This window comes from Prunus mume, linkage group LG3 (genome assembly GCF_029339155.1).
Source record: "Prunus mume cultivar Tortuosa linkage group LG3, ASM2933915v1, whole genome shotgun sequence".
Lineage (NCBI taxonomy): Eukaryota > Viridiplantae > Streptophyta > Magnoliopsida > Rosales > Rosaceae > Prunus > Prunus mume.
Genome location: NC_142700.1, coordinates 18,859,883 through 18,886,454, shown reverse-complemented (window position 1 = coordinate 18,886,454; position 26,572 = coordinate 18,859,883). Strand labels below are relative to the sequence as shown.

At 36.4% G+C, this 26,572-nt stretch overlaps 1 protein-coding gene and 2 long non-coding RNA genes across 3 annotated transcripts in view; all 3 read left to right on the top strand.

The window, feature by feature from the left end:
* The first annotated feature begins 10,470 nt into the window (after positions 1-10,470).
* LOC148918987 (uncharacterized) overlaps positions 10,471-26,572 on the top strand; it is a 70,705-nt gene continuing 54,603 nt past the window's right edge. The window contains exon 1 of the long non-coding RNA XR_016124905.1: positions 10,471-11,654. This is a non-coding gene — a long non-coding RNA (uncharacterized LOC148918987). The remainder of the gene's footprint in view (positions 11,655-26,572) is intronic.
* On the top strand, positions 17,079-25,698 carry LOC103326651 (receptor-like protein 7). Its single transcript, XM_089047970.1, has 3 exons — positions 17,079-20,086; positions 20,821-20,895; positions 25,064-25,698. Exons 1-3 carry the CDS (start codon positions 17,137-17,139, stop codon positions 25,681-25,683), a joined length of 3,645 nt encoding a protein of 1,214 aa, XP_088904096.1. The 5' UTR covers positions 17,079-17,136; the 3' UTR covers positions 25,684-25,698.
* On the top strand, positions 23,027-24,099 carry LOC148918990 (uncharacterized). The gene is made up of 2 exons (XR_016125256.1): positions 23,027-23,476; positions 23,633-24,099. It is a non-coding gene; the product is annotated as an uncharacterized LOC148918990 (long non-coding RNA).

Here is a 26,572-nt window from a genome sequence, read left to right as displayed (position 1 = left end):
AAAAAATCCAAACAATTTTTTCTCCTTATCCAAACTTTTTTGCATTTTTGGTCTCACAATGTGAATCATATTTGGACAACTTTTGACTACGCAGAAATTATACCTACCAAGACCAAAACCAAAGACCAAAGACCAAATATCAAATCAAAGCCTTGGTTGCAAAATTTTCCAAAAGCTGCTTGCTTGCTTGCTGATGTACCAGTTACAATAATTTCCTAGCTAGCTAACACTGGGACCTACACCCATGTGACGATATACACTGGCAGAACCACACTAATGATTATAGTGGGTTGTAGCCTAGTGTGGTTTTTTAAGGAAAAAAATATAAAACCTATATATTGAACTTGTTTTCAATATTAGCCCAGTTATTAAGGTGTAAAAAGGTGCAGCTATACCTTCCCTTACTGGAAAAATCATTGTAGGTGCTTCAAATTGCCCCTTTACTCAAATGGTGGTGGTCCACTCCAAGTGTACAGATTACCTTACTTTCATTTTCAGCATTTAAGTAAATGTCTTTTGCTAAAATATGAATATGGTTTGAATACTTTGGGTTAAGTTTTATTCTTCTCTATAAGGAGGTATATATAGGAGTTTACATGAATGTTTTATAAGGAAATAGATACAGTAATGAATTATGATAGTATCTCCTAATTATAAAATGATTTGTCAACTATATAGAATAGAAAAGTAAATCCTTTAATTAATCAAGGAAATAAATCTCCTTGATTAATTAGGAGACTCACGTCAACACTCCTCCTCAAGTTGGTGCATATATGTCACCAATGCCCAACTTGGTAAGTGAGTCATGAAATACTCTGCCACAAATAGCTTTTGTTAAGATATCTGCCAGTTGATCTTCTGATTTTACGAATGGTAGGCGAATGATCTTTTTCTCAATTTTTTCTTTGATAAAATGTCTATCCACCTCAACATGTTTGGTTCGATCATGTTGAACTGGATTATGGGCGTATCGATAGCTGACTTGTTGTCACAATGCAACTCCATTGGCTTTTCTAGCTTAAAGCCAAATTCTGTCAAGAGTCTTCTGATCCATAATAATTCACAAACTCTGTGAGCCATTCCTCGATACTCTGCTTCTGCACTAAACCGAGAAACCACATTTTGCTTTTTACTCCGCCAAATGACTAGGTTACCTTCCACGAATGTAAAGTAACCTGAAGTAGAGCGTCTATCTGTAATGGAACCAGCCCAATCAGCATCTGTGTATCCAACAACTTCAAGATCTCCATTTTTTGAGAACATTAATCCTTTCCCAGAAGCTGACTTTAAGTATCTTAAGATCCAATCAACTGCATTCCTATGAGAAACACTAGGCGAATGCGTGAACTGACTAACCACACTCACAACATATGCAATATCTGCTCTTGTGTGTGCCAAGTATATCAACCTTCCAACAAGGCGTTGCTACTGTTCCTTATTGGTTGGTTCTTGGTCCATGTCTTCACACAACTTGTGATTCATCTCAATGGGTGTGTCAACAGGCTTACATCCAAACATTCCTGTTTCAGTGAGTAGATCCATTACATACTTCCTTTGCGACAGAAATATACCAATTTTTGATCTTGCTACTTTGGTTCTGAGAAAGTACTTCAGATCACATAAATCCTTCATCTCAAATTCTTGAGACAAATACTTTTGCAACTTCAGTTGCTCTTCTGTGTCGTTTCCATTTATGATTATGTCATCTACATAAACAATCAATACAATAAGTTTTCCTTCATCACACTTCAAGAACAGGGTGTGATTTGAATTACTCTGTGTATATCCAAAATTCTTCATAGATTTAGTAAATCTGCCAAACTATGGCCTGAGAGATTGCTTTAACCCATATAATGACTTTCTGAGCTTGCAAACTTGATTTTTCTTGTTAGGAGCTGAATTATATCTTGGGGGTAAGTCCATATATACTTCTTCTTCCAAGTCTCCATGTAAGAATGCATTTTTGACATTAAACTGATGTAGTGGCCTATTGAGATTTGTTGTTAGAGGCAATATGACTCTAATAATGTTAATCTTGGCTACTAGGAAAAGGTCTTCTTGTAGTCTATCCCATATCTTTGTGTGTACCTCATCGCCACCAATCTAGCTTTATATCTTTCAACGGATCCATCTGCTTTGAGTTTCACAATATAAATCCACTTGCCTCCTACTGTCTTCTTTCCATAACATAAGGGCACGAGTTCCCATGTGACATTCTTTTGGAGACCTCACATTTCTTCATTCATAGCTTCTTTCCATTTTGGGTCTTCTAATACTTCAGTTACACTATTGGGGACAGATATGTCAGCCAACTGCTTCATATAGTGCACACGTGACTCTAATAATTTGCTAAGAGATATATAATTATTGATAGGGTATTTCCCTTTGGCTTTAAGATCTCCTTCATATTGTACTTGAGGTTTGCCACGGTTCTTTCTTTCTGGAAGCTGATATGTAGGCTTTGTGCATTCTAAAATCAAATCATCACAGGATATTTCATTAGTGTTATCAATTTCAAGAAAAGATGTTACCTGAATGACTTACTCAGCAGGTGGTTAGTGCGCATCTTGGAGTGAAGCAGGCAAAATCTCATAAAATGGTTCAATTTCCACATCCCTGATTTTGATAGCGTGGAGACAACTAATCGTTGTCCTCTGGCGACCAGTCATTTTGAAGCAGGTTCTCTGTAGTTAAAGAACTAAGGGAGGTGACGGTTGCTTTCCACTAGCAACCGATCATTTTGATGCAGAGTGGCGTCTGGGGAAAAAATCGAGAATTGGAGCGGTGGTGGATTCTCGATTCTCCTCCTGGGTTGTTGAAAAATATAAGTCATGTTCCCGAAACACAACATCTATGGAGGTGAAGGCCTTATGACTAGGAGGATGATAACACCGGTATCCTTTCTGATGAGGTGCATAGCCAATGAAAACACACTTTTCAGCACAGAGATCCAATTTACTTCGTTGGTGATCATGTAAGTGGACAAAAACAACACAGCCGAAAACTCGGGGTTCCAGGTTTAGGGTGGGAGTGTTTGGATATGGTGGTGAAGTGTTTGAAGTGGTGTTTGAAAATTTAGGATACTAGAGGGAATCCGATTGATAAGGTATGCTGCAGAGACGACGGCTTTGCCCCAAGAGGATCGTGGCATATTGGCACCAAAGAGAGAGGCACGAACGACTTCCAATAAGTGTCTGTTCTTTCTTTCAGGCACCCCATTCTATTGGGGAGTGTAAGGACATGAGCGTTGATGTATGATGTCATGATCTTGTAAGAACTGGTTAAGATCATGGTTGAGAAATTCTCCACCATTGTCGAGCGAAGAACCTAAATTCTGGCATGGCGAGTCTCCACCATTTGATAAAGCTGTTGAAACCTGGAATTGACTTCCCCTTTAGTTTTGAGAAGGGAAACCTAAGTCATGTGTGTGCAATCATTTATAAACGTGACAAACCATTGCGCCCCTACCGGAGTGGCAATTTTAGCAAGTCCCCAAACATCAGAATGAACAAGAGAAAACAGAACCAAACTTTTATTTCAACTTAATGGGAATGGGACCCGATGACTCTGGGCCAATTCACACGTATCACACTAGAAGCTGGAAACATCAAGACTGAAAAATAATGATGGAAACAACTTCTTAAGATAACCAAGTGAGGCATGCCCAAGACATTTATGCCATAACCAAATTTTGTCTCTCTCCCCCTCAGAACAAGTTCCACTAGTTTTGAAAGCTTGACCAACCTTGAACTCATTATCCGGTGCCCAGTCTAAGTAGTAGAGTTTGCCCCGTTGAGTACCACAACCAATCGTCTGTCCTATAAGGATGTCCTGAAAAACACAATGATTCGGCCAAAATGTTACGATACACCCCAAAGTAGTAGTGAGTTGTGCAACATATAACAAGTTATGGTCCAAAGATGGAAGAAGTAATACAGAATCCAGATGTAGGGAAATAGAGAGAGATAGAGAGCCCTCCCCAATCACATGGGAGGGGGTACCATTAGCATTAGATACCGCAGACAGAGTGGATGATTTTCAACTAATAAGTTGGCTAGGATCTAAAGTCATGTGATCCGTAGCACCCGACTCGATAATCCATACGAATTTTTGAGATGACGTATGAAAAGTAGAACCTTTGGTGATGGCGATAGAAGCATGAGTTCGAGTAGCCGGGTCAGCTGGATTGACCGCATTCTTCTTTGAGTCTGCAATAAGGGGGAGAATCGTAAGGGTTCCTGACATTGCAGCGGAAGTAAGATGTGATATGAGAATGTGAGGAATTGTGATTGGAGGAATTTGAATTGAGGAATTTGATGTAGGAATTAGATTTGAGAGGTATGTGTATAAGATTTGAGGGTATGTGTTTAGGGATTTTGATAAGACGATTTGAGGACTTTAGATTCGAGGGATTTGGATTTGGGGAAAATATGAGGAATTTGATTTAGAGTTTGGAATTTGAATATGAGAAATTTGAGATAAGGGTTTAGAGGCAACCTAGGATTGATTGCTTTGATACCATGCTAAAGTATGAATATGGTTTGAATACTCTGGGTTAATTTTTATTCTTCTTCATAAGGAGGTATATATAGAAGTTTACATGAGTGCTTTACATGGAAATAGATACAGTAATCAATTAGGATAGTATCTCCTAATTATACAATGATTTGTCAACTATATAGAATAGGAAAGTAAATCCCTTAATTAATCAAGGAAATAAATCTCCTTGATTAATTAGGAGACTAATATCAACATCTTTGTCCTTTTACTTTCATTTATTTTTATATTACTCCATTTACTTAAGTTTACAATATAAATAAGGAAGTATACCCTCATATTTGGATTCAAATAAATATTCTAGAAATCAAATTCCCACTAAATAAAAAAATAAAAAATTAATTTTAAGTACAAAATACTATTTAAGCTGAAAATCATAGCTCATTAAGTCAATTATATATTTGATACTAAATAGCCAAGCATAGTTACGAAGGATAATATTTTCTTTTTTTTTTTGGTCGAATTAATGTTGCTATACTGTACACAAGCACACTTTTCTCATGCACTACTTGCGCCACTAAATAGTCAAAGAAGAGAAAGAATAATCCAAAGCATTATTCAATCACCAACGGACCAAGAATGCATTAATTCCTAATACATTGGTAACAGCAAATTGAAGGGGCTGTTTTTTTCCAATCCGCCGAAAGTTGCTTCCTACTTGATGTTCCACTTCACTTGGTTCCTTTGTTTTTTACAAAGATGACCCCAGCCATCATTGCCCACTTAGAACCTGACTTTAGACATCTCACATGCCAATTACTTTATTTACATTTGATCACCTAACACATTATGTGCCTCTTGACAATTCCAAGGGTCACTTAACCAAAATACAGAGATGGACTCAGGATTTCATACTTGACTAGGCTAAATTTACCTTACATATAAACATACTAAATAGATAGAAAACTCAATAGTACGATGTAATTTCATTCATAACAAAAAATTAATAATACATCTACCCAGGGGGGGACAAAATATTTGGATGATCTGACATTATAAAGTTAAAGTATAACCTATTGGATAAGCAATAACACCAAAATCAATTACAAATCCTATCTGATAATTCATAACTCATAAACTAAAACTGATGAGCTCCAACTGTAAATCCTTAATTGATAAATAAATCATAAGTCTCAATTGCAAATCTGTAATTGATACTAAATAAAATCCAAAAAAAATCTCAAATTTCAACATCAACAAATTGAGAGAAGCTTACCGTGCCTGACAAATATAGGAGCTTGGTTCTCTTCTTGAATTAAGCCTTGAATGTGAGTGCAACAACAACAAAAGTGTTCATTTACGTGTGCAAAGGTGCAATCTGAGTTTAGTGATAAAGTCAACAACTCTGAGAAACAGTTAAAAAATTTCTTCTACTTTTCCTTCCTTTTTTCCACCAGTTGTGTGCATTCTCTTTTTTCTCCTTTTTTTTTTTCCTCCTATGTTATGTAGGTTGCAACTTTCTCTTTTATTCCCCGCGTGCAAAGCAAAGCAGTGCAAGCAAAGGATTCCTAAGAAGAGTAGGATATTCAATTGGATAGCTGGCTGGGCCATAATTTTTTATTTTGGGTGGGTATTTTAAATATTCTCAGTATACACAATTTGCCTCAACTATGTTATACACTCCTATAAATCTTCTTATTCCAAGAAAAAACAAGAAAATGAACAGAATGAAATCACCAAATAGCATGCACAAAAGTAAGTGGTATTTGCCCACAATGAAAACTGAGCGTACGATATACGAATCAATTAAAAATATGATCAATCACACTGATGGCTGAGATCAACTTCATGATGGATCCATGCTCTCAAAGCACATACTGAAGATAATTCATCCTTGATTGCATTTCATGCATTGTAGTGTTCTCTTTTGCATGACTAGTCATCAATGGTTGTCGCGTGTTACTACCACATCATTTATTTTTCACTTGAGCTTGCCTCTGTTACCAGCTGTAGGTTTTCTTTCTTAACCATTTTTGTCCAATTGTAGCTCTTATAATTAGCTCGCAGGTGTCATTGTTTTGTGATGCCTTAATTTATCAAAAGGAATCACTACTACAAAAATTAAAATAGACACCGAGAATCCACCGTCGTCTAGAAGGTTTTTAAATGTCGAAATTGACCACTCTTTTGATACATAAAACAACGACGGCAAAAAAGGGCCGTCGTTAAGACATACAACGTCGTACCAAAATAAAAATCTATGTGTAATTAATATATAAACAGCGAAAAATGAAAATTTCGACAACCTTATACGACGGTTTTAGGAAAATAGGGACGTCTAAAGCGTGTTACATGTCAAGAACTATTAATAAAGGTTAATTGAAACCTTTTAGGACATCCACAAACCATGGTTGTCGCCTAGCAGCAAGTCACGGTTATCCGAGTTAAATGAGACGTTGGAATGACCGTGCAATTGAATCACTCTCTTATGTCAATACTCCTTATTCACATTATTAGATCATGGAATCCGATTGTCAATATCCTAATGTGAATTATTCCTTTTATATGATTATCCTGGTAAGATTTGAAGACTTCTTCTTTCAAGTCTTATCCACTACTCTGCGCAAAGATTTACCACAATCATATCTTGGAGTATTCTCTCTCCTTTACTAAGAGTAGAGATTCCTTGTTGTACATTCATTTGCTTCCATCATTTGCTTCCATGACTCTATTGAGAATCCTAATGAGCACTTATAAGCTATGCCTAATTCAGCTTGACCGTATAGTGCCCTCAGAGATTAACAACATAGCCTCAAAACATCTATGATACCTCAGGTCTAAGGATTAGTTTGTACCATTGTAATTTCTGAGTTCCACCTTGACATGTGAGTAAAGACTTCCATGCTGTAACTCATGTGTTGGATCGTGTTCATTGTACTTGTTTTTCTACAAGTACCTACACACATATCCATGTGTCTCCACACTTAATGACTTGAGACCTTGTCATTCCCTACATATACAGACGATACTGTGTGTACTGGTCTTTGTAGAATATTGACGCCCAATCAATGTTCCTATGACCAGGGACATATTCAGGATTTAGGGATGATGAGAAGTCTCCATGTATACAATCTTATTACATAGTTCTCATATCCACTTGTGTATTCCTTGGACTATGGTTGTTCTATATATTGAAAGATAATATGGGATGATTTAATGTATAAAACAACATTTCTTGCCCATTGATAACATAATATATCTTTTATTAAAGATGTCCTTAACTCTAACTATTACATAATTAGTTGGCTTTAAGGGCATATTTCTAACACCGGAGCCATGTGTGGTGGCATTTAACCGTGTGGGAGAGAGAAATTTGGGAGAACTCAGCCGCTAGGGAGGCCATTGGCTAGGAGAGAGAGAGAGAGAGAGAGAGAGAGAGAGAGAGAGAGGTCTCAGGTGTTTTAGGGTTCAGTTTTGGAATTACCTTGTGTGTTGAATGTGGCTATGTATTTATAAGGCTCTAGCCATCTAGGGTTTTTCAAAAAATATCTTCTTATTTGGAAGGAATATATTATTTCCCCAAAATGTAGAGATTGAGTCAATTATGGGTTTGATTAGGGTCAAATTCCTAATTGATGATAATATCCCCAAAATAAGATATTATCATAAGTTGGTGATATTATCTTTTAATTTGTGATTTTATTCCCAAATAAAGATAATATCTCATATTTATGATAATATTCCTATTTTTGGTATCAATTAATTGGCCAAATAAATGGGCTCAATTAATTGATCTAGGAGATATTTTTTTTGTCCATGTGGAGCCTTGTGATTGGAAGCCGGAATATTTGCTCCCACAATGTTAATATGAGAGTGCTAAAAGATTTAGTTGCCATATTTTAGTCTTTCTGAAAGCTTTGATAGCTCATGCCTCATGGGCAAACGGCACAGGGCTGATTTTTTTGAGGTGACAATGAAAAACAAACAACGAAAGTTTTGATACCTCTTAAAAAATCCAAACAATTTTTTTCTCCTTATCCAAACTTTTTTTGAGGTCCACACACAGAATGTGAATCATATTTGGACAAGTTTTGACTAGTAGGAATTGGAGGCAAAATGTGAAAACCATTTGAACACACAGAAATTATACCTACCAAGACCAAAGACCAAATATCAAATCAAAGCCTGGTACCTACCAAGGCAAAGTGTAAAAATATAGATGCTTCACCCTCGATGTCAAAAGTGCCCTGCTGATTTTGCGGGAAACGAACTCAAGTACTTGCCACCTTAGCACTGTGGAACTCGTGACATTGCAAGACAACGAAGCTTGTTATAAATATCAACGTCTCAAGTATTACATTTTGGAATTTTTGTTATAAAAAATTTGCATTAAATGGATGGAGTTGGAGAGACTCTATTTGAGAGAGAGAGAGAGACAGAGACTATTGCAGAACATGTGACATTGTTGACTATGTGCGTGACATGTTTTGACAGTAAATTGAACAAACTTAAAAAATTGACCATAAGTCCTCATCTCATTACCTTCATATTATTGAAGTCTTTAATTTACTCAAAACAAATCTCGGTAATAAATTTGTGAAATATGTTACGGAGAAACACCAGTTCGAGTCCCAACAGATTTGCAATACCGGTGGCGCAGACTCAATTTCGCGAGTAGGTAGCTGGAGTTACACCTTTTGTGATGATGTGTTCAGATCCTTTACTTTCAAGGGGCTGAAAAAATCTGTTTCTCATTATTATTTGTAATTTTTCTGGATTGAACCCCTCTGTTTTTTTTTTGGTCAAGTTAATTCACATTGTTCGTAAATTTTTTTCCAGGTGGATTTCTCCCTTGGCAGTCATGGAAAAGATTCTTTTCTGGCTAAGATTTTTATTTTTTCCTACCCTTAATATATTTTCCATAAGGTTCGACATTGATGGCCATGATAAAATTACAAGAACATGGTTTGTACCCAATTTTGGTAGATGGGCCAAAAATGGTCACACAATTTGAAAGATATTTTAAAAATAGAGTCAGGCCCATTAATACCTGTTTTTTCCGAAAAAAACCATCCTTTTCACAAATGGGCCTCTTTGATTGGATGAATAAAAAGGCCCAAGGTCAGGTCAGGAAAGTCAGACCCCTATCTCACGCTACACGTCAAAAATTGGTAAGTGTGTTTTCTGAACCCACATGGGAGGCCGAAGGAGGTTATCGCATTTAATGACGACTTGACCTCTTGCTCATCCAGCAAGAAAGCAAGTCGTACTAAAGCCCCCAAAACCAGAAGATCAAAATTGCCAGCCATGTTTTCAAGTACAGGAAGTCAAATCAAGAAAGCTCCGCAAGGGAAACCGACGGTTCTTGCCAAAAATCCTTCATCGTTCCCTCTACAAACTGGTTAAGATTAAAGAACTAGCAACTGACCTTGAACCTTAAGAGAAGGGTCTTGTCATAGTTTCTTTCATTACGAGTTCATCCACCTCTATAAATAATAAGGGTCTACTTCAGGAGAAGAGGACTCTCTCTCCAAAACCAGACGCAAAGTCTCCAAAAAACACTCTCAAGTTAACAATTTGCCTACTTTGTCATTAAGATAACCAGTTGATGAATCTCGTGTTTATCTCTCGTAGCTCTACCATATCCATGGTATGATTTTCTTTTAAAATGTATGTTGTTTCAATTCATGTAATCTTTGAACTGGATTGAGAAATTTCCAATCCCTTTTCTTTACTCTGCGACTCGAATTTAAGGATAATAAATGGATTAACCAAAGAATCTCCTGTTGTTTAATTTGAAGTTTCTAAGTAAGATATAAATTGCAGAGGACTCTTTGTGTAGTTAAATTTCAATTAGCCACTTAAGAAAGCGAGTTATGGATGATTTTAATACTAAAAATTGGATTCCTGCCCTTCTACTCTTTGAAAAGCCCAGAAAAGCTGATATCCGAGCCCGAAAAAGGATAGGAGCCTGAAAGATATATTAAAGAAAAGATAGGGAGCTGAGTTGGGACAGAATATTACATCACTGGGCCCGAACTAATCACCAATTTGGTCCGAAGACAAGAAAAATATTGAAATAGGTTAATAGAGCCCAGGCAGGGTCTTTACTAACCACAAACTTGGTCTTATATTTTGTCGCTTGTTCAGGTATTGCTCATAATTGTTATGTTCAGTACCCCCCCTGGAGCACAATGGCTTGGTAAGGAGTCCAGAAAAAAGACGCAAGATCCTTCAGCATCAATCACTCACCTCCATACCAGATTTATTGGGCTGGTTATAAATCCAATAGTGGCACGCCTACACAACAACAACAATCGGTATCGAGAAGAAGTGACAGATAGGGCCTTGATTGTGCCTGTTCGCTTATGACAAATCGATTCAACTTTCAATTTTGTTCAGAAATTGAAAGAATTCTTCTTGCGAGCCAAGAAACACCATCCGATCGAGGCATTGGTGTTGATCCAATGATTCCTCCTCGTCCCTCAGAGCTGAACTGACCCCTGAGGTTAGTAAAAGGACGAGAGACGGAAAAAAGGACCAACAAACATGAACTTAAGTATCTGGGAGAGTACGAATATCAGGATATTGTGGTAGTGGCAATTAAAGGCTTCGACATTGAAATTCAAACTTTCTTCTCAACTATTGATTTCTCAAACAACACTTTTATACGAAAGATTCCAAACGTAATCAGTAAGCTTATAAGTCATTGAAGGGGCTTAATTTTTCTCATAATGAGCTTATACGTAATCAGGAAAAATGACTACAAGACCTCTTCGCGCACTATTTCCTTTCTGGATTACATGCAATTTACAACTAGCTAAGAATTTAGGTATTAATAGTTGATAGTGACTCTGCCCAGTGGAAGTCCTCAAAATTCCTTCTTTTTTAAAATTATTTATATGTGTCATCGTAAGGGGAGAATTTGAACAAGAATGGGCTATGATAACTCAATACTGAAAACGAAATGGTTACCAAAAGTAGAGGAAGAGATTAAGACTTGGAGTGAAGCAATGAAAAAGAGACGAGCGATGGCATCAGGCATCTGAGGCTATTAAAATTGGATTAGGACTTCGTTGATATCGTCCCAAGTCCAGTGTTTCAAGCAGAGGCAAAGAAAGTCAACCGGGCCTTTTTTTTTTTTTTTTTTTTTTTTTGTCAAGTGGGTCCATTTGGCTGAGATGAATTCCAAGATTTCTTACCCAAGTATCTTGCTTGAGAATCGTTATGGGCGGGGGCTTGGGTTTGGGCGGGGGCGGGGTCATGAGACATGGTCTAATATGCGGATGGCATCTGGGAGGTGGCATACCAAGTCCTGGTTTATTTAATTCCCAGTTTCAGTCTCAGCAACACCAAGTCCTGGTTTTTCATGATGCCCTTGGCCGTGGCTATACTCTCCCAGAGACGGGGGCCTGGGCCAGGTGGGCGGGGGCGGGGTCATGTGACATGGTATCTTATACGGATGGCATCTGTGAGTTGTTGTACTTAGTCGGCCTTCAAAGGGATAGGTATTACCCCCTGAAAGAAAAGTAATCTAAATAAGTTTAAAGAATTTATATCACTTTGACAAGCATAAATCGGCTTGTATTTTGTAGCAAAGCCATGCAAACAGCAGCCTTGTAAAATGAACTTAACATCGAGAAGAAAAAATTTCATATGATTTTGTAAAAAAAAAAATTATTGGGACTATTAATTCACATAAAGGTAGAAATTAGAATAGAGCTACAGTGGGGTCTAGTCTAGGAGGGTAAAAGTGGGTGAGTGAAGATTAAGGGTTTGCTAATTACTATATTGCCCTTAATTTTTACATTTAATATTAAAATTGTTTTATCTAGACTAGGGACATAATTCACATTTATACTCAAACCTACAAAGAAAGTCCTCTTAAAAAATGGCATATGCCAATAAGTACTTAGTCTAATAGTACATTTGTTCTCAATGTTAAAATATGCATATCAAATTCGAGTCCCTTCTCCTCTCGGATCAAAAGAAATGACATAAATACATATATTTCTATGATTTGAATGGTAAAGTTTGTGGGTTGAAAATGTGTTGAAATATTCTTTTTTTAGGTACTTTTCTTAAATCATCCCTACGAATTTAATGAATGACATATTTATCTTTGAGGTCATTTTAATGTTTGCCGAAATTTTTTAGTTTGTTTTTGTGATTTATGATTTGACTTGATTATTTGTGAGGAAAATACAACACCCTCGAAGAAAATAATATGAGTTGAGTAAGTAGAGGTCATAAATATGAACATCCACATATACCCACACATAGATATATTTTCACAGATCGGTGGAATAAAAAATATAAACATACATCTGAGTTATAAAAAAATATATTAGAAACTCACTAATAGGAATTGCTGGCTTAGCAATTTCCGCCAGCTCACGAACTGAGACCTCAGTGGAGATGAGGATCACAAGAGCAAACATAAAGTCAAGAAGAAGAAAAGACTTGGAGGATGATGCCATGTTTTCCTTAACAACACAATTAAGGTGAAGACAAGAATGCATTAATTCCTAATACATTGGTAACAGCAAATTGAAGGTGCTGTTTTTTTAATCCAAAAAACAGCCAGCCCGGTCCTCCAATCAGCCGAAAGTTGCTTCCTACTTGATGTTCTACTTCACTTGGTTCCTTTGCTTTTTACAAAGATGACCCAGCCATCATTGCCCATTTAGAACCTGACTTTAGACATCTCACATGCCAATTACTTTATTTACATTTGATCACCTAACACACTATGTGCCTCTTGACAATTCCAAGGGTCACTTAACCAAAGTACAGGGACGGACTCAGGATTTCGAACTTAACTGGGCTAAATTTACTTTACATATAAACATATTAAGTAGATAGAAAACTCAATAGTACGATGTAATTTCATTGATAACAAAAAATTAATAATACATATACTCAAGAGGGGGGACATAATATTTGGATGATCCAACATTATAAAGTAAAGTGAAACCTATTGGATAAGCAAAAACACCAAAATCAATTACAAATCCTATTTGATAATTCATAACTCATAAATTGAAACTGATAAGCTCCAATTGTAAATCCCTAATTGATAAATAAATCATAAGTCTCAATTGCAAATCTGTAATTGATACTAAATAAAATCCAAAAAAAATCCCAAATTTCAACATCAACAAATTGAGAGAAGCTTACTGTACCTGACAAATATAGGAGTTTGGTTCGCTTCTTGAATTAAGCCTTGAATGTGAGTGCAACAGCAACAAAAGTGTTCTTTTACGTGTGCAAAGGTGCAATATGAGTTTAGTGACAAAGTTAACAACTCTGAGAAACAGTTAAAAAATTTCTTCTACTTTTCTTTCCTTTTTTCCACCAGTTGTGTGCATTCTCTTTTTTTTCTTTTTTTTTTCTCCTATGTGCTGTAGGCTGCAGCGTTCCCTTTTACTCCTCACGTGCAAAGCAGTGCAAGCAAAGGATTCCTAAGAAGGGTGGGATATTCAATTGGATGGCTGGCTGGGCTATAATTTTTTTTTTTTGGGTGGGTATTTAAATCTTCTTAGTACACACAATTTGCCTCAACTATGTTATACACTCCTATAAATCTTCTCATTCCAAGAAAAAACAAGGAAATGAAAAGAATGAAATCACCAAATATCGCATAAAACTAAACAAAACATTCAAAGCACGTATAAAATTTGTATAAAAAAAAAATTTAAACTCATATAAAATAAAATTCAAAAATTCAAAACAACTTAAAATATAAAAAAGTTCAAAAACATGGTGGTCAATTATTCATTAATATGAACAAGATAGTGAGTGAGTAAAATTACTGAGCTAAAAACAAAAGAATGCTCAATCAACTCAAAACACAAACAACAAAAGTTTTGGTACCTCTGAAAAAATCCAAACAATTTTTTCTCCTTATCCAAACTTTTTTGCATATTTGGTCTACACACAATGTGAATCATATTTGGACAACTTTTGACTACGCATAAATTATACCTACCAAGACCAAAGACCAAAGACCAAATATCAAATCAAAGCCTTGGTTGCAAAATTTTCCAAAAGCTGCTTGCTGATTTTCCATGAAACAAACTCAAGTACTTGCCATACTAAAAATGGCAACTAGTTACAATAATTTCCTAGCAAGCTAACACTGGGACCTACACCTATGTGACAATCTACACTGACGGAACCACACTAACGGCTACAGTGGGCTGTAGCCCATTGTGGTTTTTTAAGGAAAAAAATATAAGACCTATATATTTAACTTGTTTTCAATATTAGCCCAGTTGTTAAGGTGTAAGAAGGTGCAGCTATATCTCCTCTTATTGGAAAAATCATTGTAGGTACTTCAAATTTCTCATTTGCTCAAATGGTGGTGGTCCACTCCAGGTGTACAGATTACCTTATTTCCATTTTCAGCATTTAAGTAAATGTCTTTATCCTTTTACTTCCATTTATTTTTATATTATTCAATTTACTTAAGTTGCTATACACAAGCACACTTTTCTCATGCACTATGCCTGACTAAATAGTCAAAGAAGAGAAAGAATAATCCAAAGCATTATTCAATCACCAACGCACCAAGTATAATGTCTGCCGACATTATCTCTTAAGCCTACCAGCACTAGAATGCATTAATTCCTAATACATTGGTAACAGCAAATTGAAGGTGCTGTTTTTTTAATCCAAAAAACAGCCAGCCCGGTCCTCCAATCAGCCGAAAGTTGCTTCCTACTTGATGTTCCACTTCACTTGGTTCCTTTGCTTTTTACAAAGATGACCCAGCCATCATTGCCCACTTACCTGACTTTAGACATCTCACATGCCAATTACTTTATTTACATTTGATCACCTAACGCATTATGCGCCTCTTGACAATTCTAAGGGTCAATTAACCAAGGATAGAGTGGGGTGGTGGGGGAAGAGAGGGAGAGAGAAGAATTTCTGTGGACATCGTTGAACTGAAGACGCCTAAAGGAGAGGAACACTTGAAACCTAGTTGATCACATTTTGTGGACTTAATTTGACAAAAAACACTAAAAAAATATACAAATAAATCACCACACTTAATGACTTCAGACTTTGCCATTTCCTACATATAGAGATTGATACTGTGTGTATTGGTCTTTGCGGAATATTGACGCCCAATTAATATTCCTATGACCAGGAACATATTCAGGATTTAGGGATGATGAGAAGTCTCCATATATGCAATCTCATTACATAGCTCTCATATCCACTTGTGTATTCCTTGGACTATGGTTGTTTTACATATTGAAAGATAATATAGGATGATTTAATGTATAAGACAACCTTTCTAGCCCATTGATAACATAATATATCTTTTATCAAAGATGTCATTAACTCTAACTATTACATAATTAGTTGGCTTTAAGGGCATATTTCTAACACCGAAGCCGTGTGTGGTGGCATTTAGCTGTGTGGGAGAGACAAATTTGGGAGAACTCGGCCGCTAGGGAGGCCATCGGCTAGGGGAGAGAGAGAGAAAGAAAGAGAGGTCTCAGGTGTTTTAGGGTTGAGTTTTGGAATTACCTTGTGTGTTGAATGTGGCAATGTATTTATAAGGCTCTAGCCATCTAGAGTTTTTCAAAGAATATCTTCTTATTTGGAAGGAAGATATTATTTCCCCAAAATTTAGAGATTCAGTCAATTATGGATTTGATTCATCAAATTCCTAATTGATGACAACATCCCCAAAATAAGATATTATCATAAATTGGTGATATTATCTTTTTATTTGTGATTTTATTCCCAAAACTCTCCCTACCCCCCAACCGATCCCAGTACAATTTTTGTTTATGAATTTTCTCTGAAAGTTCATTCAGAGATTGGACTAAAGGCCTAAGGCCTATCAAATGCTTAAGGGAGGAGACAGAGAGTGAAAAGACAAGCAAAGCCGTGGAGAAGAATTAATGAGCAAATCAATGAAAATTAAGGTGCCCATTTTAACATGCAGAAATGTCTACGTATGTACCAAGACAAAAGACGACCAAATATCAAAGACTTGGGGCAAATTTTTTCCAATTAGATGACAAGACAAGCAAAGCCGTGGAGAAGAATTAATGAGAGCATGAAGAAGGGGGCAAAAGTCACTGGTGAAGACAAGAACGATTTTGATGGTCAATTTATGAATACTCATTCCCGGCTTCTTCAATACACAAATTTGGACAACTTGATTAGTATATGTTGCAGGTAACAAGTGGAACCCAAATTAGCAAGTCTATGAAAATTTAGGTGCCCATTTTAACACGCAGAAATCCCTATTTACCAACACCAAAGATGGCCACAAACCAAAGACTTGGTGCAAATTTTTTCCAATTATATGAACATATTACCAAAATAAAAAATAAAAACAAAAGAAGCGAGCTAACATTGGTGTAGCAGGCCTTCACCCTCAATTTCAATTATCAGCACTTCAAATTGGGACCTACACCTGTGTTACAATGGGACCAACTATGTGAAGAGGACACCCAATCGTTATACCTACGAGGCACAATGATGCTTGATTATCTTTAAAGATGATAAATTACTATTCATTAAGCTTGTTATAAATATCAACATATCCAGTATAGAATTGCTCACAACTATCTTATCACATAACTATATACTTTATATTTTTAAAGAAAGATGGGTTGGTTGTCATGGTTGTGCCTCCTCTTCCTGCTCTCTACTACTTGTCAATTCAACTCTACTTGTTCATCATCTAACTCTTCCTCTTCTCTTTCTTCAGGGCATTTATGCCATCCGGACGACAACTCTGCTTTGCTTCAATTCAAGAACTCCTTTTCTATTGATACCTCTCTTGAACTTGAATTACTCAATGGAACAACTCTTTATTCTAATAGTACAATTTCTTGGCAGAAAGGCACGGATTGTTGCTCATGGAGAGGAATCACTTGCGAAAAGATGACTGGTCATGTGATCGGTCTCAACCTTGGTTTTGGTGGGCTTCAAGGCAATATCCTTTCCAATAGCAGCTTATTCTCTCTTGGCCATCTCAAGAGGCTAGACCTCTCTTCTAATGATTTCAGAGGTTCCCCAATTCCGTCCAAATTTGGTGGGTTTGTAAGTATGACTCACCTTGACCTCTCTTACTCCAATTTCAGTGGCCCAATCCCTTCCGAAATTTCCTACCTTTCCAACTTGGTTTCACTCAATCTCTCGGAAAATTCATTTGTGGGACTACATACTGTTAATTTGAACAGAATTGTTCAAAACCTAACCAATCTTAGGGAGCTTGATCTGATTGAAGTTGATATGTCATCAGTTCTACCTGATTCCTTCAAGAATTTATCTTCTTCTCTGACAACTCTTGAACTTTCCTGGTGCAACTTGCAAGGAAAATTCCCAGAAAGCATTTTCCACCAACCAAATCTTCAACTAGTAGATTTAAGCAATAACTATAACCTCACAATTTATTTCCCCAAGTCTAACTGGAGCAGTCCCCTCGAGGTGTTAGATCTCTCTCATACTAGAATTTCAGTGGATTGGCATCATCTGACAAGAAATTTCAAGTCTTTGAGAGATTTGTATCTCAGCAATTGCAGTTTTGTAGGATCATATCTTGCATTTCTTGGTAACCACACACAAATCAAGTTGTTGGACCTCTCGTCTAACAGTTTCGGTGGCCAAATCCCATGGTCATTCTTTTTAAACCTTGAGAGCCTCGTTGAGTTGGATCTTAGTGGCAACAATTATGTCGGTCAGTTTCCAGAAGTTGATAGCAACTCGACAGGGATTGCTTCTTTGTATGATTTTTCAAAACAACAACTGGTGGGTCCTATTCCTCGACACTTAACCTTCCTCCGTTTAAATTGGAACCAACTCAACGGAACAATACCATCTTGGTTAGGTAGTTTACCATCGTTGGTGGGGTTAGAACTCGGAAGAAACCAACTCAGCGGTAATATCATTGAGTTCCAATCTCGTTCTTTGTCATGGCTTTTTTTAAGGAATAACAAGTTGGATGGCCTGATTCCAAGATCAATCTTTGAACTTGAGAACCTTAGGCAACTTGATCTATCATCCAATAACTTGAGTGGCACTGTGGAGTTCGAAAATTTTTCTGAACTCCAAAGTCTCAATCATCTTAATCTTTCCTTTAATCATCTATCCTTGAGCTTCAACCATTTGAGTAACGAAACCTGGCCTCAACTTTTGATTCTAGATTTGTCGTCTTGTAACATAAGTGAGTTCCCATACTTTCTCAGAGCCTCACAAAATTTGGACATGTTATACCTTTCCCACAACCGAATCCAAGCCGACATTCCCGAATGGTTGTTGGATTTGGGAAAAAATTCATTGAGTTATTTGGATCTTTCTCACAACTCTTTGACTGGCACTGTAGGACAACTTCGATGGAAAGAACTCCAGTATCTTGACCTTCGCAACAATTCTCTCCAAGGAGAGCTTCCAATTCCATCACCTTCCACATCTTACTTTTTCATATCAAATAATCAATTCACTGGAGAGATTCCTCCAACGATCTGCAGCCTGAGTAGCCTTCAAATCCTTGATTTGTCTAATAATAAATTGGGTGGCAAAATTCATCAATGCATAGGGAACTTCAGTCAGAGACTCTCTGTTTTGGATCTACGGAATAATAAATTCCATGGTGTGATTCCTGATACATTTTTGAAGGGAAACGTTTTGAGAAATCTTGATCTTAATGGAAATCAGTTGGAAGGGTTGTTGCCGCCATCTTTGCTCACATGCAGAGAGCTGGAAGTTCTTGACCTTGGAAACAACAAAATTCAAGATACATTCCCAAATTGGCTGGAATCTCTTCCGAAGTTGCAGGTTCTTATCTTGAGGTCTAACAAATTCTTTGGTGAAATAGGCATCCCAAAAACTAAATTTCCCTTCCAAAAATTGCGTATCATGGACCTCTCTTACAATCAGTTTAGCGGTCTCTTGCCAACGAAATATTTTGAACATTTGACAGCCATGATAAACTCGCAAGAACATGAACTGAAATATATGGGACAGGGCTACTATGAGGATACTATGGTAGTGACAATTAAAGGCTTCGAAATTGAGATGGTGAAGATTCAAACTTTTTTCATAACTATTGATTTCTCAAACAACACTTTCAGAGGAGAGATTTCAAACGTAATCGGTAAGCTTAAATCATTGAAGGGGCTTAACTTTTCTCATAATGAGCTTACAGGTACAATTCCACCATCATTTGGCGATATGAGCAATCTTGAATGGTTAGATCTCTCTTCAAACAGACTTGTAGGTGATATTCCGAAGCAATTGACAAATTTGACATCACTTGAAAAGTTCAACGTTTCAGAAAATCGACTTACGGGGCCCATACCTCAAGGCAAGCAATTTGATACATTTGAAAATGATTCATATAGTGGAAATACAGGATTATGTGGATTGCCACTTTCTAAAACATGTGGTGCACATCAATCACCGCCATCGTCATTCCAACAAGAGGATGATTTGGAGCATGGGAATGGTTTTGATTGGAAGATAGTGTTGATGGGATATGCATCTGGGGTGGTAATTGGAATATCTATGGATATCTTGTACTCCCTAACGGAACACCAGATTGGCTTGCGAAGGTGATAGGAAGAAAGCAACGTCGTAGAACAGTGGAAATCACACAGCGACGCGCTTGAAAAAACCGTTCCAAAATTTTATGTATTTTCATATTGCATATCTTTTCTTATGAATACTGTATTATGTCAAAGCACCAATAAACATGCATGAATTCCGAAAGAGGATCCTCTTTACCTGTGTCAAAGTGGAGTAATTGCTTGTGGATTTTGTAATTTGTCAAGCTGGCAAATCCATTCAATCAGTACAAGTAATTTGCCTCAACTATTTTATATACTCCCATATATCGTCTCATTCCAAAAAGTAAAAGGAAAGGAAAAGAATATTGTTAAATCAGTAGAGTAAATAGCATGCAAGTAGTTAGTCCAACTGAAAACTAAGGGTACAATATTCGAATTCCTTGACAATTTATTCGAATTTTATGTATTTTTATATTATATGTCATTTCTTATGAATATTGTATTATGTCAAAGCGCGAATAAATATGCATGAATTCGAAAAGTGAATCCTCTTTACTTTTGTTAAAATAGAGTAATTGCTCGTGCATCTTGTAATTTGTCAAACACAATTGACAAATCAGTTCAATCAGTAGTACAGGCAATTTACCTCAACTATATTATATACTCCTATACATCTTCTCTTTAGAAAAAATACAAGAAACTGAGGGTACAATACGAATCAACTTAAAAATTGACTATGACCATATAATTGACAATTACTTAATCCATTCTGGTTGAGGAGTGTACGTGGCATGCCCTTTAGGAGTGCAAGTACATCTTTCTCAGCTCGTTTGGAAAAGGTACGATGTTTTGACTGGTAGGAGTTGGAGGCAAAACGTGAAAACCATTAGAACACGCAGAAATTATACCTACCCAGACCAAAGACCAAATATCAAATCAAAGCCTTGGTTGCAAAAATTTTCAAAAGCTGCTTGCTTGCTTGCTGATTTTCCATGAAACAAACTCATCGCGTACTTGCCATACTAAAAATGGTAACTAGTTACAATAATTTCCTAGCTAGCTAACACTGGGACCTACACCCATGTGTTACAATAAGTGATTGTGTGGGTGACATGTTTTGACATCAAATTGGACAAACTTTAAAAAAATGGGTTAAATGCTAAAATGGTGTCTGTGTTTTACTACGTTGGCTAATTTAATTCCTATGTTTTCAATTAATTAGTCAATTTGGTCATTGTGTTTATGACTATTAGTTAATCTGATCCATTCCATTAAATTTCAGTTATTTTTTTAAAAATTATTTAAATATTCATAAATAAAAAAATAAAGAACTAAACAAAAATAGAAAAATCCGCCTCTCTCAGCCACCACAACCTTTTTCTCTTCCCTCTTTCTCCCCAGCAACAACCCACAACCCTGTCCTTTTTTTCGGTTGGAATCAAGTTTCATTGATAGATTAGGCAGTGCCAATTACAAGATAGTGGAACTCATAAAAATGAGTCCAAACAAATGCTATAGTAAAAGCCCACTAGAAATAAAACTCAAACATGCATAAAATCAACAACTGACATAAAGCCAGAACACAAAATTGACATAAAGTCAAGAGTACAAAACTGGCATAAAGCCAGAGCCAACCAAAGGCAGAAACACTACCAAACGCCAAAGTACCGCTACAGCTGCTTCCTTGAAGACCGAGACATCACCATCAGGACTAATGATGATTGAAAGAACTGCATACACACCGAAACACACAAAACAAATACAAACACTACAAATATGAAAAACCCTCGCAATACATAAATAGATTATCAAAGACTCAATAACTCCCACAAAAATGAAACCACCAAAGCACCTAGAGGGAAACAACAGCCAATCCAAGAACAAACCAGGGAAAACACTTCCCAAAGCCAAAGAAACCAACATCCTAAGCAAAGAAGGAGATGTAACAACCCAAGAATGGAAGGAGGTGGTGCAAACACCCAAGCAAGAGCTCTAAATTACATCTTCCATAGGGGACACGAAAAATCGTGTTTGGGATTAGTCGCTACAGGCCATGGGGGTCGATATATCCAAGAGGGAGATAGAGTATTTGAAGAAGGCCATATAAGGAGGGAGGAATTTAAAGGGAGCCGGGAAATTAAAAATAAAAAGGAAGATAACAGAGATTGAATGAAGGGGAAGATGGAAGATGAATGATAACAGAGATGGAATGAAGAGGAAGATGAAAATTGAAAGGGGTATCAGGGGAGAGGGAAAGAGGGGTAGTGACCACCTCCCCCCTTGCTGCATTGAAAGACTGAGGGTTTGAGAAAGAGGCCTGTCTATCCCTACCCCATCCTCTTTCTCCCCACCCAAAGGCCCAAACTCTAATCCATCCCACCCCTAATCTCTCTCTCTCTCTCTCAAAAACAGAAAAAGGGCCATTACCCCCAACCAACTCCTACCGAGATCTTCCCCAACCCAACATTGTGTAGCCATTTTTCCACTACTCCACTTGCTAAGCAGCACTTACCCTCCCTGACTACGCCCATCCTTCTTTATTTTTCAAGTTTTTTTTAATTTTTCTAGTGTTATGTTATTGATATATTTTTAGTCAATTCAATTTTTTTTTAATTAAAAAGCTTTATAGGTTTTCAAAAGAAAAAAAAAAAGATTATCATGTTCATATATAACGGCAATTTTAACAAAATAACCAAATTGAATAACGGTCTTAAACACAGGGACCGAATTTGCCAAATTAAAAAAACAGGGACTAAATTGGCCAACGTAGTATAACACAGAGACCATTTTAGCATCTAAACCTAAAAAAATTGAACATAAGTCATCAACTCGTTACTTTCATATAATTGAAGTCTTTAATTTAGTCAAAACAAATCTCGATAATAAATCTATGAAATATGTTATGGAGAAAAATAAATGCTTACCCTTAATTCGGACTTAATTGGTAAAATTATAAAACTATAAGATTATAATTATCAAAATTGAAATGACATTGAGGGAATTTTCTTTTGGGCAAAAACGAGGGAAAAAGGCACAAGCATTTGCAAATATATATGTGTGATCCACATTGCCTGCCTAATGAGTGGGTGAGCAACGTGGCCCAATATGAAGCGGTGGCGACTTTCAATTCAGCCGATACTCTCTCTCTCTCTCTCTCTCTCTCTCTCTCAACTCATCACACGACCATATATGGAAGCCTCAGTTTTTTCCTTCACACAAATGGCAACTCCAAGTACCTCCAACAACACTCTTAGGAAGAAGCCTTAACATCTCAAAGCATGGAAGCTTTATCAGAAAACTATGCAACCAGAACCAGCAGCTAGCTATGAAAAAACCAAGCACAAAAGTTTGGAGGGTTGCAGCAATTCGTGATGTTTCGGTTGTAGCGGATCCAACCCTGGTTGCCATCACTTGGCAAATTGTTGTTGGAGCCATAGGTATATTTTCACTCTTAAATTATATAACTACTGTAAATTTTTTTTTAATTATTGAATTTTGATTATTTTTTTGGGTGCATGGGGAGCAAAAAAATAGTAAATTTTCCAGAGTTCATAATTAATTCATGTATAATAATTAATTCTCCAACTAATCAGTCCTCCACCACAAGTGAAAACATACCCCGCGGTATATATATATATTAGATAGCACAGAAGAGATGTGTGGTATGTGGAGGGTCAGGGCTTGTTTTGACCAAAGAAGACTACGTCAAATGTCCTGGATGTGGTATGTGTTCAGATCCTTTGCTTTCAAGGGGCTGGAAAAATCTGTTTCTCGTTATTATTTATTATTTTTCTGGATTGAACCCCTCTGTTTTTTTTTTTTTGTCAAGTTAATTCACATTCTGCGTAATTTTTTTTTCCAAGTGGATTTCTCTCTTGGAAATCATGGAAAAGATTCTTTTCTGGCAAATATTTTTTTTTTTCCCTACCCTTAAACATTTGATAACCTAGTGGGTGAGTTTGGGAGTGAAAATATTAGACATGGTGTGAAGATATATTGATTGATTGATTGTTGTAATGTATGACATTAGTTATGCAATTAATTGTATGATATTAATTAATGGCTCTGTATGACATTAATTTTGCATTAATGAGTATTAAAAATACTGAGTTCAAGGTATAAAATACGATGGTCCAGTTAACAAATTGCAAAAACAAACATCTAAATCATAACCAATGTCCTATTTTAACAAACGACGTGGAATGACTATGCAAAAGACCGTACATAAATAAAAACTGCCATTTGAAAAAGAAAAGAAGTCGGTTAATGAAAATTCATATTACACGACAGCTAATAGATATTACCACCAACGACAGTCAAGATAATAATTCACGATGTAGATTTAAAAAATACGATGGAAAAGTGCTCCAATCGACAAATTTTAGGACAACACTACTTCTATTGATAAATAATTATCGTCGTCTAAAGCTTACAATAAAGGCAATTCAGTTCCATTAGTTGTCGTGAGAGCTCTTCTGAATGTCAATTAAATGACAACAATTGACGTCTCAGAGAATACACACGTCAATGAGGGTTTAAAAAGCGCTTTTCAAAAGGCCAACCGATCGTCAATTTCTATATCTTACCGACGTAGTAAGTTAAATAACAAGGATGATCAATTGGACACTACAGACGTAGTGAACAGATTAACCACGACATTTATTTACAATCCCCACCATTCAAACATTTATCCACGACAGTTTACTTCCATTGTACGCCGTGAAAGGTGTTTTTAATGACCTTTTTTTGAAAGATTCGGGTCGTGATTAGGGAATGTTACGTCAGTGGATAATAAAATTGTGTCATGTTAACCGCTGCAGACGTCAATATTTTCCAAAAAGCGCCGTCTAAGGTTGTCCAAGTCTCCATATTTCCTTTTTTTTTTTTTTTTTACCACCATCGTCATTCAGACAAGAGGGTGATTTGGAGCACAGGAATGGTTTTGATTGGAAGGTCGTGTTGATGGGGTATGCATCTGGGGTGGTAATTGGAATATCTGTGGGATATCTTGTACTCTCTATTAGAAACCCAAATTGGCATCGAAATTGAAATGGTGAAGATCCAGACTTTCTTCACTACTATCGATTTCTCAAACAACGATTTTAGTGGAGAAATTCCAAATGTAATCAGCAAACTTAAGTCATTGAAGGGGCCTAACCTTTCACATAATGAGCTTACAGGTACAATTCCAGACTCGTTTGGATATTTGAGCAATCTTGAATGGTTAGATCTCTCTTCAAATGCGCTTGTTGGTGAGATTCCAGAGCAATTGACAAATTTGACGTCACTTGGAAAGTTCAATGTTTCGAAAAACCGACTTGTGGGTCCCATACCTACTGGCAAGCAATTTGATACCTTTGAAAATAATTCGTATGGTGGAAATATTGGATTATGTGGATTTCCACTTTCCAAAACATGTGTTCCACATCCATCACCGCCATCATCATTACAACAAGAAGATGATTTAGATAATGTAAATGGATTTGATTGGAAGGTAGTGTTGATGGGGTATGCATCTGGGTTGGTAATTGGAATATCTATGGGATATCTTGTACTCTCGAACGGAAGACTAGATGGGCTTATGAAAGTGATTGGAAAAACACGATGGGGTAAAATTTTGAAAATTACACATCGGGCTGCGTGAAGAATCCAATCCAAAAACATACGTTGTTTCATATTGTATTATTTTCTTATGAATATTGTATTATGTGAAAGTTCAAATAATATGCATGATATCTTGCACTCCGGTCTATTTTTGTCAAAGTAGAGTAATTTCTCATGATCCTGTATATAAAAAATTATTATTATTATTATTGGCATGCACTTCTTACATTTTCAGGAACACAAAGGAAAAAAAAAACACAAACTTTTAAAACGAAAAAAGAAAAAGACCACAAAACAAATATTTTCCTCGAACCTCTAAGCAACCAAATGAAGGGCACACTCGAGAATTCCAAAAGGAAAACTACAAATTAGCGTATTTCTCTTTTCTTTTTCTTTTTTGTTCTGAACAAATTATAACGTATGTCAACAAATGGGTATCTCATAGTCAGCATAATTGAAGTACCATTGTTACTATCCATGCCTCGAATTAAAGTTAGAACCAAATGTTACTAAATTCACAAAAGTAAAGGTGCTTCCCATTCCAATTAGAACTTCAACTAAAAAGAAAAAAAAAAAAAAAAAAAAAACCTCAATTTCTGCATTCAAAAGAAAGAAAAACAATTGCCCAAAGAACAACCAAGTCCAGCAGCTCAAGCACAAGAACTAGTACAATGTGTTGTGCTTTTAACTGTGCTAAACCGGGATTCAAAAATAACCACACCCAGCGGATCCAGGAATTTTTGTTTTAGGGGTTAACATATAAAATGTCGAAAAAAATAATTTACACAAAAGAATCTCGTAAAAATGAAACTATAATATTATAATTCATAATTAATGGAAAAATCAACATTCCTCTGAAATTTAAGGGAGACATCAAAATTCCAAAACAAATTGGGAGAGTTACTACCAATAGAATTCGGTGGTGGCCG

Bases quoted from the DNA above. Each gene is read 5' to 3' on its own strand.
- LOC103326651 (XM_089047970.1), top strand. From the start codon at position 17,137: ATGGGTTGGTTGTCATGGTTGTGCCTCCTCTTCCTGCTCTCTACTACT. The intron at 20,087-20,820 runs GATAGGAAGAAA...CTGGTTGAGGAG, and splicing joins CCAGATTGGCTTGCGAAGGT to TGTACGTGGCATGCCCTTTA. The intron at 20,896-25,063 runs GTAGGAGTTGGA...ACTCTCTATTAG, and splicing joins AAGGTACGATGTTTTGACTG to AAACCCAAATTGGCATCGAA.